This window comes from Ovis canadensis, chromosome 11, assembly GCF_042477335.2.
Source record: "Ovis canadensis isolate MfBH-ARS-UI-01 breed Bighorn chromosome 11, ARS-UI_OviCan_v2, whole genome shotgun sequence".
Classification (NCBI taxonomy): Eukaryota; Metazoa; Chordata; class Mammalia; order Artiodactyla; family Bovidae; genus Ovis; species Ovis canadensis.
This window is the reverse complement of record NC_091255.1, coordinates 54,821,710-54,841,670: the sequence shown is the minus strand read 5'-3', so window position 1 is coordinate 54,841,670 and position 19,961 is coordinate 54,821,710. Positions and strand designations below refer to the sequence as shown.

Here is a 19,961-nt window from a genome sequence, read left to right as displayed (position 1 = left end):
CTTAAAACTCAACATTCAGAAATCTAAGATCATGGCATCCAGTCCCATCACTTCATGGCAAATAGATGGGGAAACAATGGAAACAGTGACAGACTTTATTTTCTTGGCAGCTGGTGATTGCATTGACCATTATATCTACTACTGCAGGCAGGAATCCCTCAGAAGAAATGGAGTAGCCATCATGGTCAACGAAAGAGTCCGAACTGCAGTACTTGGATGCAATCTCAAAAATGACAGAATGATCTCTGTTTGTCTCCAAGGCAAACCAGTCAATATCACAATTATCCAAGTCTATGCCCCAACCAGTAACGCTGAAGAAACTGAAGTTGAATGGTTTTATGAAGACCTACAAGATCTTTTAGAACTGACACCCAAAAAAGATGTCCTTTTCATTATGGGGGACTGGAATGCAAAAGTAGGAAGTCAAGAAACACCTGGAGTAACAGGCAAATTTGGCCTTGGAATGCGGAATGAAGCAGGGTAAAGACTAATAGAGTTTTGCCAAGAAAAAGCACTGGTCATAGCAAACACCCTCTTCCAACAACCCAAGATAACCTTCACACAGCCATATATTTTCTCATGGCCATGTACTGATCTTCTCCCCTTGCAGCAGAAGACTAACAATACACCAGAGAGGGTTAAACACAAAGTCTCTGGGTTAGGGAATACAAAACATAGAAGAGAATAATGGTATTATCTGGATAATGAAAAGGGAGGGTTACATGACAATTACCACTGAATAAAGAGAACTCCAGTTCTTTTGTCTCATTAAACATCTGAAACTCTGGCAAGATAACTTACAGCTTCAAAGAAGGAAACTAGAAGCTGCTTCTTTGAAAACACTGACCATCTTGAAAGGAAAAACACCCTAAAGATGGTGATGTCAAGGGTCTTCGAGGCAAAATTCCAGCCAGATTGCCTATAGCATGATGCCCTGACCTCAGCAGTATTGGCATTTGGGGACACACGATTCCTCACTTTTGCCTGGGAAATCCCATGGACGGAGAAGCCTGGTAGGCTACAGTCGACGGGGTGGCAAAGAGTAGGACACGACTGAGCAACTTCACTTCACTTCAATTCCTTATTAAGAGGGGGAGAAGGGGATATCTAAAAGTGTGTGTAGGGACTTCCCTGAAGGTCCAGTGGACTTTGAAGACTTTGGAAGACTCTGAACTTCCAAAGCAGGGGGCATGGGTTCGATTGCTGATCAGGGAACTAGGATCCCACATGCCACACAACCAAAAAAAAACAAAATTTGATTACATGAATTCTATAGGAGTTTTGCAAAAACTCCTGTATATCCTGGCTCCTCCCTTATCTCTTTGGAATAGTCCCTCAGTGCTTTCTGAGAGGCTGTATCCCAGGCTTAAGTCCTCATTAATGCCACCCAATAAAATACAATTCTCAACTTTTAGGTTGTGCTGTTTGTTTTTTTTTTTAAGTCAACAAAAGCATCCCTGGCCTCTAATCACTTAATGCCAGTAACACATGTTTTAATGACCAAAAAGCATCTCCACATGTTGCCAAATGTTCCTGTGGGAGAGTGATAACCAAAATCACTTCTGGTTAAGAACCACTACTCTAGAGTGTTCAGTCCCTAGTCAACTAGTTCCACTCCCAGTCTCAAAGTTTCCAAACAGCTTTTGAGTTCATTATTCTCAAACATAAGCAGACAACCAAAGATCACCAGACATTTGGAGAATGTCTCTGAAATGAAGGCCAAATAAGAGAAAAATAACTTGGAGAAAACACTATGAATGAAAAAGAAAAAATTTTAAACATCATCCTTAGCACAACAGAAGATATTATGTTCATGAAACAATAGGAATATCCATGTAACAAGAAGATGTTAAAAGAATATACTTTCAGAAGGGAAAAAAAATTGTTGGAAATCTTGAAAAGCACAAATGAAAGCCTAAACACATGGGTTGGAAGATAAAGTTAAGTACATCTCACCAAAAAATGACAGAGAAAAAGGTTTTTTGTTTGTTTGTTTGTTTTTAAAAAGAGGAGAATCCATTCAGGATGTCAAGTATCCAAGTAATAAATGTTTCAGAGAGGAAAGGAAATCATCAACAAATTGCTTAAATTTCCCAGAATCACATTATACTGTACTCAACACAACTGTTGCCAAAACAATCTATTTCAAGGCACATAATCATGAAATTTCAGAACACTATTCTATAAAAAAGAAACTATTCTGTATCCTTCCAATGAATATTTTTTCAAAGAAAAAAATCAGTTACATACAAAAAGTCAGGAATCAAAAGAATTGTGGATTTGACAGCAACACCGAAAAGTGGAAAACAGAAAAATTCTAAGGAAATTTATTTCCAACCTAGAATTCTATACTTAAACTGCCAATCAAACATGAGTACAGAATCTGATACAGGGAAAGAAGTGAAAAATTCTTCTTCCAGAATGTTAATGAAGAGAGAGTCCAGGAATATAACTACACATAAAATGTTCAGTTCAGTTCAGTCACTCAGTCTTGTCCGACTCTTTGCAATCCCATGGACTGCAGCATGCCAGGCTTCCCTGTCTATCAGCAACTCCTGGAGCTTGCTCAGACTCATGTCCATCAAGTCCATGATGCCATGCAACAATCTCATTCTCTATTGTCCCTTCAATTTTTCCCAGCATCAGGGTCTTTTCCAATGAGTCAGTGCTTTGCATCAGGTGATCAAGTACTGGAGCTTCAGTTTCAGCATTGGTTCTTCCAATGAATATTCAGGACTAATTTCCTTTAGGATGGACTGGTTGGATCTCCTTGCAGTCCAAGGGACTCTCAAGAGTCTTCTCCAACACCACAGTTCAAAAGCATCAACTCTTCAGCGCTCAGCTTCCTTCACAGTCCAACTCTCACATCCATACATGACTACTATAAAAACCATAGCTTTGACTAGATGGACCATTGTCAGCAAAGTAATGTCTCTGCTTTTTAATATGCTGTCTAGGTTGGTCATAGCTTTTCTTCCAAGGAAAAAGCATCTTTTAATTTCATGGCTGCAGTCACCACCTACAGTGATTTTGGAGCCCAAGAAAATAAAGTCTGTCACTGTTTCCCCATTTATTTGCCATGAAGTGGTGGGACAAGATGCCATGATCTTCATTTTTTGAATGTTGAGTTTTAAGTCAACTTTTTCAGTGTCGTCTTTCACTTTCATCAAGAGGCTTTTTAGTTCCTCTTCACTTTCTGCCATAAGGATGGTGTCATCTGCATATCTAATGTTATTGATATTTCTCCCGGCAATCTTGATTCCAGCTTGTGGTTCATCCAACCCAGCACTTTGCACGATGTATTCTGCATACAAGTTAAATAAGCAGGGTGACAATATACAGCCTTGACATACTCCTTTCCCGAATTGGAACCAGTCTCTTATTCCATGTCCAGTTCTAACTGTTGCTTCTTGACCTGCATACAGATTTCTCAAGAGGCAGGTAAGGTGGTCTGGTAATCCCATCTCTTTCAGAATTTTCCACAGTTGATTGTGATCCACACAGTCAAAGGCTTTGGCATAGTCAATAAAGCAGAAATAGATGTTTTTCTGGAACTCTCTTGCTTTTTCCATGATCCAGCGGATGTTGGCAATTTGATCTCTTGCTCCTCTGCCTCTTCTAAATCCAGCTTGAACATCTGGAAGTTCTCAGTTCACGTATTGCTGAGGCCTTGCTTGGAGAATTTTCAGCATTACTTTGCTAGTGTGTGAGATGAGTGCAATTGTGAGGCAGTCAGAACATTCTTTGGCATTGCCTTTGTTTGGGATTGGAATGAAAACTGACCTTTTCCAGTCCTGTGGCCACTGCTGAGTTTTCCAAATGTGCTGACATATTGAGTGTAGCACTTTAACAGCATCATCTATTAGGATTTGAAATAGCTCAGCTAAGCTGGAATGCCATCACCTTCACTAGTTTTGTTCATGGTGATGCTTCCTAAGGCCCACTTGACTTTGCACTCCCGGCTGTCTGGGTCTAGATGAACAATTGCCCATCCATGGTTATCTGGGTTATGAAGATCTTTTTTGCATAGTTCTTCTGTGTATTCTTGCCACCTCTTCTTAATAGGTCCAGGAAGAGTAGGTGGATGTGGTGTAGACAGGGAAAATGAAACAGAACTAAATTCTTATTTTCAATAGTAAAACCAAATGAGGCTCTGTGGGACTCCCAAGCATGGAAGTCCTTGTGTCCCCAGTTTCTCACAGGCAAAACTCCAGCCTCCATGACCTACCCTGAAACCTAGACAGTGTATTAAAAAGCAGAGACATTACTTTGCTGACTGTATAGTCTGTATAGTCTAAGCTATGATTTTTCCAGTAATCATATACAGATGTGAGAGCCAGGGATAAAAAAGGCTGAGTGCCAAAGAATTGATGCCTTCAAACTGTGATGCTGGAAAAGACTCTTGAGAGTCTCTTGGACAGCAAGGAGATCCAACCAGTCAATCCTAAAGAAAATCAACCTTGAATATTCATTGGAAGAACTGATCCTGAAGCTGAAGCTCCAATACTTAGTCACCTGATGCAAAGCACTGACTCATTGGAAAAGACCCTGATGCTGGGAAAGACTGAAGACAGGAGGAGAAGGGGACAACAGAGGATGAGACTGTTGGATGGCATCATGGACTTGATGGACATGAGTTTGAGCAAACTCTGCAAGGTGGTGAGGGACATGGAAGCCTGGTATGCTGTAGTTCATGGGGCTGCAAAGAGTTGGACATGACTGAGTGACTGAACAACAACAATCAAGGGAGAAGCAGCCAAGTAACTATCAGAGGCAAGACTAAAGGGATCATAGAAACTAATCAAGATTAGGAGACCAACCACCTGAAACAAGGTTAAGGGAGTGCAAGCCCTGGTGGTTTTTGTTGCTCAGTCACTAAGTCCAGACCTCCCTGGACTTAGAGAGTTTGAGAGTTTGCTCAAACTCATGTCCATTGAGTCAGTGATGCCATCCAACCATCTCATCCTCTGTCGTCCCCTTCTCCTCCTGCCCTCAATCTTTGCCAGCATCAGGGCGTTTTCCAATGAGTTGGCTCTGCATCAGGTGGCCAAAGTATTACAACTTCAGCTTCACCATCAGTCTGTCCAATGAATATTCAGAACTGATTTCCTTTAGGATTGACTGGTTTGATCTCCTTGCTGTCCAAGGGACTCTCAAGAGTCTTCTCCAGCACCACAATTTGAAAGCATCTATGGCAACCCACTCCAGTACTCTTGCCTGGAGAATCCCATGGAGGGAGGAGCCTGGTGGGCTACAGTCCATGGGGTCGCAAAGAGTCGGACACAACTGAGTGACTTCACTTTCACTTTCACTATACACACCCTAATTTTTTCAGAGAGCCTACTCTTGGACCATTATTATAAAAGCCCTGACCAAACTCCCCTGGGTTGGGACACAGTTTTTTAGGACAGGAGTCCACTGTGTTCCCCTTTGCCTGACAAATCAATAAAGCTATTCTTTTCTACTTCACCCAGAACTCTGTTATTGAGATTCAATCCAGCATGGGTGCAGAGAAGCCAAGCTTTCAGCATCAACAGTAGGAAGTTTACTTTGTCTACCTAAAATTTTAGAAATTAAAAAGTAGCAATATAAACAGGCTATCTTCAGTCATGAAGATAAATATCAAGTAATCAGCTAAAATATTTGAATTTTTTGCCTCTGGAGAAGCTGAGAGGAGGATTAGGCAACAAGCTGCCTTTTTTCTTTTTCTAACAAGCTTATAGAGCTATATAATCCTTAAAATTATGTACATAGATAATCTTGATCAAATGACATTTGGACAAATGAGACAAAGAGTAAAGAATGACGATGTATTTGATGCCTTTGAACTGTGGCATTGGAGATGACTCTTCAGAGTCCCTTGGACTGCAAGGAGATCCAACCAGTCCATCCTAAAAGAGATCAGTCCTGGGTGTTCATTAGAGGGACTGATGTTGAAGCTGAAACTCTAAGACTTTAGCCACCTGATGTGAAGAGCTAACTCATTTGAAAAGATCCTGATGCTGGGAAAGATTGAGGGTGGGAAGAGAAGGGGACGACAGAGGATGAGATGGTTGGATAGCATCACCGACACAATGGACATGGGTTTGGGTGGACTCCGGGAGTTGGTGATGGACAGGGAGGCCTAGCATACTGCGGTTCATGGGGTCGTGAAGAGTCGGACACGACTGAGCGACTGAACTGAACAGGAAAACACCAAAAACAATGCACTTAATGAAGAAAAACTAAACAATGTGTGATAGAGAAAAACATACTATGGTTTTTTAAACAGTCAATGTCAAGATGTCAGAATGACCACAGATTGCAAATTAAATGTTCCCTTTTTTTTAGTGTTACTACTTTGTTTTAAAGTTGACTATGTTACAAAATATTAAGAGAAGGATAAAAACAGAAAAATTATGAGATTATAATATTATATAATTATGTGAAAATGTTAGTCACGCAGTTGTGTCCAACCCTTTGTGACCCGATGGATTGTAGCCCACCAGGCTCCTCTGTCCACGGAATTCTTCAAGCAAGAATAGAATGGGTAGCCAATTTCTTCTCCAGGGGATCTTCCTGACCCAGGGATTGAACCTGGGTCTCCTGCCTTGCAAGCAGATTCTTTATCATCTGAGCCATCAGGGAATATAATTATAATATTGATTATTAGGTATATTCAGGGTACTATATTAAATTTTTATCTCTCTGATTTAAGAGAGTAAAGAGTTTAAAGAAGTCTTTCAAAACTCATATAATAAAATCTATAAATTCGTACTTAAAGATAATTTATAAACAAAACGTATATAGCAACAAGAGATCACTTACAAATATTCTCATACTCTTGCTGTAGTTCATCCAAAGTAAATATAATATCCCCAATATCCACCATTTGATTACCTGTAATACAAAGAATTCTTGAGTTTAGATACTGTATTTCCTTTTGAACACAATACAGCTGCTATCCTATTCTAAAATTACAACACCACATAAATATGTGCAAATAGGAACAAAGGGCCAGCTATTATGGGTTTTGAACAATATGTGGAATTATGAATTAGTAATTCAGTATACACTGAAACATAAGACTTCATTAATATGACAAAATGAAGAAACCTTGTTCTTCTTGACTGGGGGAGATGGAATAAGGAGTGAGAATTATTAATTCTTTCAACATTGTTTCAGCAGTTAATATCTACCATATTCACTGTGTTACATACTGAGGATACAATATTGAGCAAAAGTAGACACGATATCTGCTCTCCTGGTGCTTAACTAGTCTTAATTAATACACAAACCTTAATCAAACAGTTTAAAATATAAATGGCAACTGAGATCAATCCGGTTAAAGTGTACAATATGAGAATGTGACCTAGTCAGAGAGGTCAGGGAAACATCTCTAAAAACAGGTGTACATGAGTTCCCAACACAGTGTTGTAAAGTAAAATAAAGTAAAAATAAAAATTAAAAAAAACAAAAAGAATTTCAATGACCAAAAAAAAAAACAAAACAGAGTGTAGTTTAGATTTAAAGTATTAAGTATTAAACCATAATTTAAAAAGATATATGTACCCCAATGTTCATTGCAGCACCATTTACAATAGTAGCTAAAACATGGAAACAACCTAGAAGTCCATCGACAGATGAACAGATAAAGAAGTTGTGGTACATATACACAATGGAATATTACTCAGCTATGAAAAGGAATGCACTTTATTGATTCTTCCGATCCATGAACATGGTATATTTCTCCATCTATTAGTGTCCTCTTTGATTTCTTTCATCAAATGAAAATGAGTATACTACCCAAAGCAATTTATAAATTCAATGCAATCCCTATCAAGCTACCATCCATATTTTTCACAGAACTAGAACAAATAATTTCAAGATTTGTATGGAAATGCAAAAAAAACCTCGAATAGCCAAAGCAATCTTGAGAAAGAAGAATGGAACTGGAGGATTCAACCTGCCTGACTTCAGGCTCTACTACAAAGCCACAGTCATCAAGACAGTACGGTACTGGCACAAAGACAGACATATAGACCAATGGAACAAAATAGAAAGCCCAGAGATAAATCCACACACATATGGACACCTTATCTTTGACAAAGGAGGCAAGAATATACAATGGAGTAAAGACAATCTCTTTAACAAGTGGTGCTGGGAAAACTGGTCAACCACTTGTAAAAGAATGAAACTAGATCACTTTCTAACACCGCACACAAAAATAAACTCAAAATGGATTAAAGATCTAAATGTAAGACCAGAAACTATAAAACTCCTAGAGGAGAATATAGGCAAAACACTCTCCGACATAAATCACAGCAGGATCCTCTATGATCCACCTCCCAGAATACTGGAAATAAAAGCAAAAATAAACAAATGGGATCAAATTAAAATTAAAAGCTTCTACACAACAAAGGAAAATATAAGCAAGGTGAAAATACAACCTTCTGAATGGGAGAAAATAATAGCAAATGAAGCAACTGACAAACAACTAATCTCAAAAATATACAAGCAACTTAATGCAACTCAATTTCAGAAAAATAAACAACCCAATCAAAAAATGGGCCAAAGAACTAAATAGACATTTCTCCAAAGAAGACATACGGATGGCTAACAAACACATGAAAAGATGCTCAACATCACTCATTATTAGAGAAATGCAAATCAAAACCACAATGAGGTACCACTTCACACCAGTCAGAATGGCTGCGATCCAAAAATCTGCAAGCAATAAATGCTGGAGAGGGTGTGGAGAAAAGGGAACCCTCCTACACTGTTGGTGGGAATGCAAACTAGTACAGCCACTTTGGAGAACAGTGTGGAGATTCCTTAAAAAATTGCAAATAGAACTACCTTATGACCCAGCAATCCCACTGCTGGGCATACACACTGAGGAAACCAGAATTGAAAGAGACACGTGTACCCCAATGTTCATCGCAGCACTGTTTATAATAGCCAGGACATGGAAACAACCTAGATGTCCATCAGCAGATGAATGGATAAGAAAGCTGTGGTACATATACACAATGGAGTATTACTCAGCCATTAAAAAGAATACATTTGAATCAGTTCTGATGAGATGGATGAAACTGGAGCCGATTATACAGAGTGAAGTAAGCCAGAAAGAAAAACACCAATACAGTATACTAACAGATATATGTGGAATTTAGAAAGATGGCAATGACGACCTTGTATGCAAGACAGCAAAAAAGACACAGATGTGTATAACAGACTTTTGGACTCAGAGGGAGAGGGAGAAGGTGGGATGATTTGGGAGAATGGCATTGTAACATGTATACTATCATGTAAGAATCGAATCACCAGTCTATGTCTGACGCAGGATACAGCATGCTTGGGGCTGGTGCACGGTGATGACCCAGAGAGATGTTATGGGGAGGGAGGTGGGAAGGGGGTTCATGTTTGGGAACGCATATACACCCATGCTGGATTCATGTCAATGTATGGCAAAACCAGTACAGTATTGTAAAGTAAAATAAAGTAAAAATAAAATTTTAAAAAAATAAATAAATTTTTTAAAAAAAGGAATGCACTTGTGTTGGCTCACATGACGTGGACAAATCTAGAGCCTATTATACAAAATGAAGTAAGTCAGAAAGAGAAAAACAAATATCGTATACTAATGCACATATATGGAATCTAGAAAGATGGTACTGATGAACGCATATGCAGGGTAGAGGGGGAGATGCAGATACAGAGAACAGACTTGTGGACATGGGGTGAAAGAAAGGGTGGAACAAATGGAGAGAGTAGCATGGAAACATTTACATTACCACATATAAAACAGATAGCCAGTGGGAATTTGCTGTATGACTCAGGGAGCTCAAACCTGTGCTCTGTGACAACCTAGAGAGGTGGGGTGGGGTGGGAGGTGGGAGGGAGGTTCACAGGGAGTAGACATATGTACACTTATGACTGATTCATGTTGGTGTATGGCAGGAACCAACACAATATTATAAAGCAATTATCCTTCAATTAAAAATAAATAAAAATTTTAAAAATAAATAAATAATTCCCTGATAGCTCAGTTGGTAAAGAATCTGCCTGCAATGCAGGAGACCACAGTTTGATTTCTGGGTCGGGAAGATCCACTGGAGAAGGGATAGGCTACCCATTCCAGTATTCTTGGCCTTCTCTTGTGGCTCAGCTGGTAAAGAATAGGCCTGCAATGCAGGAGACCTGGGTTCAATCCCTGGATTGGGTAGATCCCCTGGTGAAGGGAAAGGCTACCCACTCCAGTATTCTGGGCTGGAGAATTCCATGGACTGTGTAGTCCATAGGGTCACAAAGAGTCAGACATGACTGACTTTCACTTTTACTTTTCAAATATAAGCAGGAATAACTAGGAGGAGAGAAATATTCCAGGAAAAGAACAGAATATGTGTAATGGCTGTGGCAGGAGGAAAGCAGTATAAGGTTGAAACTCTAAAAAGGCACAGACGGTAAGGGAGGACGTAGTCTGAGATAAAGCTAAGATCCAGGTAAAGGCCAGACTTTGCAAAGTCTTGTACATTAAAGAGGTATTATTAGATTTTATACAAAGAAGGTAATATGACCAGATGTTTCTTTTGAAAAGATCTTTCTGGCCACAGTGTAAAGGGAGATATGCATGAAAGTGAAAAGCGAAAGTTGCTCAGTCGTGTCCAACTCTTTGTGACTTCAAGGAATTCTCCAGGCCAGAATACTGGAGTAGGCAGCCTTTCCCTTTTCCAGGAGAGAGTCCCAACCCAGGGATCAAGGTCTCCCAGGTCTCTCATATTGCAGGCAGATTCTTTACCAGCTGAGCCACAAGGGAAGGCCAAGAATACTGGAGTGGGTAGCCTGTCCCTTCTCCAGGGGATCTTTCAGACCCAGGAATTGAACCAGGGTCTCCTGCATTACAGGCAGCTTCTTTACCAACTGAGCTATCAGGGAAGCCCAGATACGGGCAGACTTGCTAGAATATGGGTAGACCTCCAACTGTCCTAAGGAAAAATGTAGTAATGCTGGAAAACAGAAAGATTTAAGAGATATGTAGGATTTTAAAATAATAGTGCTTTGTAATAATTTCACAAGGAAAACATAGAAAATATAGCTGTCAAGGATGATTCTTGGGTTTCTGCTTCACATTTCTTGAGCCTGTTCTAGGTGCCAAACAGTGATAAATTTTTATATCTATATCCTACAATAATCCTATGAAATTAGTATTATTTGTCTAATCCATGTCTCCAAATAAAGAGGGTGACCTAGAAGCCCAGACTAGAATTTCATAAGCCAAAAAGCAAGGCACTGCAGTCGTTTCATATATGATTTCCGTTGCTCCTGGTAGAGCATGCCCTGAAGGCTATTTAATAATACGACTTGAGATTAGTCTTTAAAATTCTTATTTATATACATCTTCATGCTCTAATACATAGATCTCTCCACTCATGTCTATTACCTAAGAGCCCACCATAAATGACTACCTATTGAAACTGCATGCAGCCTGCTTCTACCTCCAGACTACACTTCACCAACCAAAGGCCCACTATAAAGCCACTACTACCAAACGACAAAATCCAGTAGAATCCCACCAGAAAGGATGCCATGTCTGATTATATTCCTGCCACATTTACACAAACTGCTCCCTTAGTCTAAAAAGTTTCACCCTCTACCACCATCTGCAACTAACTCCTACAAATCCTTCAACATTTAGCTCATGTCACCTCCTCTAATAATCTTTCTCTAGTGCTTCCAATATGCATATATACACTCTATAATAGTATTTGCTACATATATTATCATAATTTTCAGTTTATTTGCCTTTTTCTACATCAGAATGTGAGCGAGCTCCTTCAGAACAATAAATATGTTTTATTCATCTGTGTATCTATCACCTACCAGTTTCAGGCACAGTAGATATTAAATGACTATCTGACTCATTGAATGAATGGATAAATCAATTAATCAATCACTAATCAATCCATTATTATAGGACATCTCTTGGTCACATGTAAACACCTAATATAAAATATATGCTAAATATACTGTTTAAAGAGAATGTAATTATACAGCACAGGAAGATTTTGTAATCAAAGCTACAAAACAAAGTTGGAAATTTAAGAAATTTAGGTCTCCTAACCTGTGGAGTCAATGCTCTTGATACCACAGAAACTACCTCTCCACAAAGACAAGAAATGACTATTTGAAATGAGAGATAACAATGAAAAGAAAAAAAAATCCATTTTTCTCTTATATTTGTGCCAAACATACCAAAATATAACAATTAGAAATTTCTCACTTAATTTTTCTAGACCATCTTTTATCATAGACACCAGCAAGCAGTGTCATGGCAAAGGGCAAAAATCAAGTAGGAAAAGGAGAAGTAAAGGATGAATCACGAAAATTGGTAGCCAAGAAAGAAATACGTATACATCGATTCAAATAACTCACTGTTGATATTAGCATATTTTATCACTTCCTGCAAAGTTTCAGGGACTACCAAGATATCCATGCTATCCAACACTTTATCCACTTCAGAAGCTGGAACTCGACCACCTTTTATCCTGTGAAAAATCTTCAAGGCATTCTGAAATGCTGCAAAAGTACAATAAACAAAGAAATTACTGTATCGATGACAATCAACATTTCTCCCTGGAAGAGCAGATTTTGATCTGGGAAAAATAAATTTGAGGATTTCTAAAAATTTACCTGCAAGTAGGCATTTGCCCAATTCTAGCCATATTCTTAGTATAAAATGTAATATTTGCTATTATACTATTATACTGCTAAAATAATATTATCAATAATAACTGGTTTTTACTGAATGCTGTCTATGTGCCAGGAACTGTGCTAAAAATTTACGGGCTATATAATTCCATTATCACAATTGGCCTATAAATAAAATTTTTCATTATCCCTACATTACAGATAAGGAAACTAAGGCTCAGAAAGTCCCTTCTGATTGTACTTTAAGTATATGGAAAAGCCAGAATTCTAATCCAAAATGTTTGCTCTTAATCATTATACTATACTCACCTCTTAGTTAAAACTTTTAGGTTTAACAATTTCTTAACAGTGGTATAATCTACAATAGCAAGACACCTTAATCCAAAATTGGGGGCAGTTATTAATTAAAGCGTAATTTAGGAAAGATACTGTAAAAGAGAGAAGAATGGTGTAAATACAGAATTTTCTTCAGATTTTTAATATACTACACAAATTTGACAATGGTTTAACCACTATTAAAATGTCTATTTATCCATAGAAATCTCTTAACTGTCCTTGATATCAAAAGTGAACTGGGAAGAACACGGTTAAAAGAAAGTAAATATAATGATGAAGAGAATCTCCCCCCAAAAGAAGGCTTCCTTAAAACCTAAACAGTTAAGTTCAGTTCAGTCCCTCAGTCGTGTCCAACTCTTTGCGATCCCATGAATTGCAGCACGCCAGGCCTCCCTGTTCATCACCAACTCCCGGAGTTCACCCAAATTCCTGTGCATCAAGTCAGTGATGCCATCCAGCCATCTCATCTTCTGTCGTCCCCTTCTCCTCCTGCCCCCAATACCTCCCAGCATCAGGGTCTTTTCCAATGAGTCAACTCTTTGCATGAGGTGGTCAAAGTATTGGAGCATCAACTTCAACATCAGTCCTTCCAATGAACACCCAGGACTGATCTTTAGGATGGACTGTTTGGATCTCCTTGCAGTCTGAGGGACTCTCAAGGGTCTTCTCCAGCACCACAGTTCAAAAGCATCAATTCTTCGGCACTCAGCTTTCTTCACAGTCCAACTCTCACATCCATACATGACCACAGGAGAAACCATAGCCTTGACTAGACGGACCTTTGTTGGCAAAGTAATGTCTCTCCTTTTCAATATGCTATCAAGGTTGGTCATAACTTTCCTTCCAAGGAGTAAGTGTCTTTTAATTTCATGGTTGCAATCACCATCTGCAGTGATTTTGGAGCCCAGAAAAATAAAGCCTGACACTGTTTCTACCGTTTCCCCATCTATTTGCCATGAAGTGATGGGACCAGATGCCATGATCTTAGTTTTCTGAATGTTGAGCTTTAAGCCAACTTTTTCACTCTCCTCTTCCACTTTCATCAAGAGGCTTTTTAGCTCCTCTTCACTTTCTGCCATAAGGGTGGTGTCATCTGCATATCTGAGGTTACTGATGTTTCTCCCGGCAATCTTAATTCCAGCTTGTGTTTCTTCCAGCCCAGCATTTCTCATGATGTATTCTGCATATAAGTTAAATAAGCAGGGTGACAATATACAGCCTTGATGTACACCTTTTCCTATTTGGAATCAGTCTGTTGTTCCATGTCCAGTTCTAACTGTTGCTTCCTGACCTGCATATAGATTTCTCAAGAGGAAGGTCAGGTGGTCTAGTATTCCCATCTCTTTTCATAATCTTCCAGAGTTGATTGTGATCCACACAGTCAAAGGCTTTGGCATAGTCAATAAAGCAGAAGTAGATGGTTTTCTGGAACTCTCTTGCTTTTTCAATGATCCAGAGGATGTTGGCAATTTGACCTCTGGTTCCTTTGCCTTTTCTAAAACCAGCTTGCAAGCTTACAGTTCACATATTGCTGAAGCCTGGCTTGGAGAATTTTGAGCATTACTTTACTAGCATGTGAGATGAGTACAATTGTGAGGTAGTTTGAGCATTCTTTGGCATTGTCTTCCTTTGGGATTGGAATGAAAACTGACCTTTTCCAGTCCTGTGGCCACTGCTGAGTTTTCCAAATTTGCTGACATATTGAGTGCAGCACTTTCACAGCATCATCTTTCAGGATTTGAAAGAGCTCAACTGGAATTCCATCACCTCCACTAGCTTTGTTCGTATAGTGCTTCTTAAGGCCCACTTGACTTCACATTCCAGGATGTCTGGCTTTACATGAGTGATCACACCATCGTGATTATCTGGGTCATGAAGATCTTTTTCGTACAGTTCTTCTGTGTATTCTTGCCACCTCTTCTTAATATCTTCTGCTTCTGTTAGGTCCATACCATATCTGTCCTTTATCGAGCCCATCTTTGCATGCAATGTTCCCTTGGTATCTCTAATTTTCTTGAAGAGATCTCTAGTCTTTCCCATTCTGTTGTTTTCTTCTTTTTCCCTGCATTGATCCTAAACAGTTATCTGTATCAAAATACTACATTTAAGATATTTAAGTGTAACTTAGACCACTATATCCCTTAATTTACGTTGATAAGGAAGCACAATTCAAATAATTCCAGAGGGCAAATCACTTTGTAGTCAGACTAGATTTCCTTGGAATTCAGCATATAGTAAACATAATGATCTACAAGTCCTTAGATAAGCACAGTAGAAGAGCAAGAACTGAGCACTATTCATTCAGCTATCAGTTATTAGTGAAGTGAGCAAAAACAGCAGAGGAAAGAGAACAAGATGGCAGAGGAGTAGGTGGACCATGGAGTACACCTCTCTCCAAGGATACATCAGGAATACACCTTCAGACACAGAAGTGCATGCAGAACTCCAGCTGAGAACAGACAGGAGTACCTGACCTGTGGAAAAGAATATATAGAACCATGCAAAACTCAATAGGATGAAGGATCTAGGGAGAAAAACAGGAGTGGTAGCAGGACCAGACCTGCCTTCAGCAGGTGGGGGAACTGAAGCAGGGGTCTGATCCCCACAATGGGGCAACTGTCTGAGTCAGAGAAGAAACATTTAAGGCTCAGAGTGAAACAGCTGATTGGTGGCAGCCTAATTGGAATGAGAATCAGACGGTCCTTGCCACAGCGATACACACATCGGGCAGGAACACTGGTCTCCTGGAAGGCGCAGCAGCTGGGAGCTGGAGTTTAGGGATTGTGGAGCAATCCCAGGGTGAGGGCTGCTATTGACTTCAGAGAGATAGATTGAGGGGATGCGAGGGAGATCGTGGTGGGAAATGCCAGTGAAGGAAAGCGAGGCAACCATGGAAGCAACTGCGACACTGCTGAGTCACATGTAGGGTGGAGCCATCACCATAGCCTCTCTCTCCCCACAGGCCAGCATTGGCAGCTGAACAATAGAGAGGCTGACCCATCAAATGCCTGATGCACTGAACTACAGAGTAGGACCCCACCCAGGGTGCCCCTTTGAGTGCCTGATGCACCTATCTACAGAGTAGGACCCCAGGCAGGGGGGCATCTCTATTTGCCTGACACGCCAAACAGAGAAGGACCCCAGGCAAGGGAGCCCTCTAAGTGCCTGAACAGGCGGAGCTACAGAGAAAGACTGGCCAAAAAGGCCTTCTGACTGACAGCTACAAGCGGCTTGGAAAAAAAAAAAAGACTCTGATAGGGCTGTAACTCCTGCGGCAGAGGCAGTCTGTGTCCCTGCACACTTGGTGCTGCCAGGGTCCCCACAAGCCAAGCAGCTGCACCACCTTCACACTCAAGTCTCACTGGGGCAGAGCTACCATGGGCAAAAAAAAAGTCTTGCATCTATTGCACACAGGGTCGCTTCGGTCATGTCTGACTGTTTGCGACCCTGTAGACTGTGGCCTGTCAGGCTTCTCTATCAGAGAGGGGGTTCTCCAGGCAAGAATACTGCAGCATATTGGCCAATACTGGTTGCCATACCCTTCTAGAGCACTATATTTCCTGCTGCCCTAGCCACCAACCCCCCTGAGTACCTAGTGCTGCCAGAATTCCTGTGACCCAAGCAGTTGCACCACCTCCACACCTGGCCCTCACGGGGGGAAACCCAAGCCCTCCAGGGCTAGCCCTCCAGGGCTAGCCCTCCAGGGTTTAGCCTCAGCAGCTAAACCCCAGTAGATGACCCACATGTAGAGGTGGAAATAAAACCACAATTGCAACCCATGGGCAGTGTGGCTAAGGAATAAGACCCCAAACCTTCCCAACATCTGTACAAGCTGCAGATTAAATCTAAAAGATCAACTAAGCAGACTCTGTGTCAATGGACTATATAAAAGAGCATTGAGAGCTCCCATTTTTAAAAAAAATGTACTAGTTCTGATAGCTGTGGACATTGGAGGCAAGAACACACAGGACGAGGACCAGATTAGAATCTGAGGGGCTCCAAATGCAGGTCCAGAAATCAGCAGTGTTGGAGGGCATCCTAGGGAGGTAAGGTAGACTGTGACTCCCAGCAAGGGAAAGGACTCTTGACAGCAGTGGCTCAAGAAAAACATTTATTATTCTTATTTTTACTTTTTCTGTAGATACTTGTGGATTTTGTGTTGTTGTTGTTGTTTTCCTTTTTTCCTTCCTCTGTTGTAGTTGTTGGCTTTATTGGCACTAAGAAATCCAATTAAGCTTTTGAGCTTTTTTTTTCTGTCTCATTTTTTATTGTTGTCATAAACCTCTGCCTCTACATAGGGCTTTTGCAGTTCTGTGGAGTTTTCCTCCTTTTTTTTTTTTTGTTTTCTCTTTTTTAATTTTAATTTTTAATTTGTTAACCTATTATTATTTTTTCTACATATATTCCTTGTTTGCTTTTCCTACTGTTTTTTCCCCTTGTAGTTAATCTTTAACGTATATAAATCTTCTTCATCTACCTCTACTTAACTTTGTATATCTATTCTTTCTTTTCTTTCTCTCCTTCCCTCTCAACATATTTGTTAGTTTTATTTTCATTGCTTTATTCCCCAATTGGCACCTTGCTTTAGTTTTGTTTTCCAGTTTGTGCTTTAATTAGTTTCGTTCTGATAGATACAATTTTTGTTTTCCTTTGTTTGCCAGGTCAATCTACTGTACTTTATTTTTGTTGGACTGTTTTGATTTTGCTTATGGGTGTATATATGTGTATTTTCAGTCACACTTTCTATTGTTGTTATAAACTTCTGCTTAATACATTGGGCTTTTGCAGTTTTGTGGCATTTTTCTTTTTTCTTTCTTCTTCTGTTTTTATCCTTTTCTTATTTTAATTTTTAAAAACCTATTATATTTTTCTACATTTACTTCTTTGTTTGCCGTTCCTACTGTTTTTCCCCTTGCAGTTAATCTTTAATGTACATAAATCTTCATCTACCTCTATTTAACTTTGTATATCTATTATTTCTTTCTTTTATTTCTTTCCTTTTCTCCCAACATATTTGTTCGTTTTGTTTTCATTGCTTTATTCTCCACTTGGCACCTTGTTTTAGTTTTGTTTTCCAATCTGTATTTAAGTTAGTTTTGTTAACTGGTAAATATAATTTTTTATTTCCTTTGTTCACCAGATCAGTCTACTGTACTTTATTTTTGTTGGACTGTTTTCACTTTTCTCATGGGTGTATATGTATATGTGTATATTCCATTATTTTAGTTATTATTTGCCTGATTTTGTAACTGATATTTGTCTGGGGTTCATCTTTGGTTTCTTATTTTTGGATATTTGCTTTAATCTCACCTAATGCCATAACAAACCACTTGTGGAATCTTCATTCCTGACCACAGATCAAGCCCTGGGCCTTTTGAGTAGGAGCATTGACTCCAAGACCTAGACTACCTGAGAACTAACCCTAGGGAGTATCAAATAGTGAGAACTCACACAAAGGAAACCACTGGAATACAAGACCTGGCATCACCCAACCACCAGTAGCACCCTGTGCAGGACACCTCATTTAAACAAAAATACAGACCCAATCATCAGCAGACAGGATTACCACCTCACTTAGCCTTGCCCATCAGAGGAAAAACAAACAAACAAACAAAAACTCAGCATAAATCTCACCCTATACAAGCTCACACAAACCACAGGACCGATCTTAGGAGTGCAGAAACCAAAAGGAAGAAGGAATTCAATCTTCTTCAAGGAAAAAATTCAACTTCCCTTGAAGCATGAGAAAGGAGACCTCAAACACAATACCCTAAAAAATAATAATAATAATGAAAAGGCAGAGAAATATGGCACAAATAAAAGAACAAACTAGAAGCACTGAACTCCAAATAAATGAGGAGGAAATAGGCAAACTACCTGAGAAAGAATTCAGAATAATGATAGTAAAGATGTTCAAAAACCTTGAAAACAAAATGGAGAAATTGTAAGAATCAATTAACAAAGATCTAGAAGAATTAAACAATAAACATATAGAGACAAACAACACAATTACTGAAATTAAAAATACTCTGAAAGGAATCAATAGAATATCTGAAGCAGAACAAATCAGTGAGCTGGAAGATAAAATAGTGGAAATAACTTCTGAAGAGCAGAATAAAGTAAAAGAATGAAAAGAGCCAAGGACAGTCTCAGAGACCTCTGGGACCATATCAAACGCACCAACATTCAAATTATAGAGGTCCCAGAAGAAGAGAAAAAGAAAGGGTATGAGAAAATTTTTGATTGATATTATAGTTGAAAACTTATCCAACATGGAAAAGGAAATAGTCAGTGAAGTCCAAGAAGCACAAAGAGTCCCATACAGAATAAACCCAAGGAAAAACACACCAAGACACATACTAATCAAACTAACAAAAAATAAACACAAAGAAAGAATATTAAAAGCAGCAAGGGAGTAGCAACAAGTAACATAAAAGGGAAACCCCATACACTTAACAGCTGATCTTTCAGCAGAAACTCTGCAGGCCAGAAGGGAATAGCAGGATATATTAAAGTACTGAAAGGGAAAAATCTACAACCAAGATTACTGTACCCAGCAAGGATCTCATTCAAAATTGATGGAGAAATAAAAAGTTTTTCAGACAAGCAAAAGTTTAAAGAATTCAGTACCACCAAACTGGCTTTACAACAAATGTTAAAGGGACTTCTATAGTCAAAGGGGGGGAAGATCTACAAAATCAATTTCAAATAATTAAGAAAATGGCAATAGGAACATATATATCAATAATTACTTTAAATGTAAATGGATTAAATGCTCCAACCAAAAGACACAGACTGGCTAAAAGTATACAAAAACAAGACCCATATCTATGCTGTCTACAAGAAACCCACTTCAGACCTAAAGACACATACAGACTGAAAGTGAGAGGATGGAAAAATATATTCCATGCAAATGAGAAGCAAAAGAAAGCTGG

The 19,961-nt window shown here is 39.2% G+C and overlaps 1 protein-coding gene across 1 annotated transcript in view; it reads right to left on the bottom strand.

Moving 5' to 3' along the window:
• The window catches only part of EFCAB3 (EF-hand calcium binding domain 3), a 493,997-nt gene that overhangs the window by 432,747 nt on the left and 41,289 nt on the right, over positions 1-19,961 (bottom strand). The window contains exons 9-10 of the mRNA XM_069541641.1: positions 12,415-12,558; positions 6,808-6,879 (exon numbers count right to left, since the gene is read on the bottom strand). Of these exons, the coding sequence (XP_069397742.1) occupies positions 6,808-6,879; positions 12,415-12,558 (216 nt within the window). The remainder of the gene's footprint in view (positions 1-6,807; positions 6,880-12,414; positions 12,559-19,961) is intronic.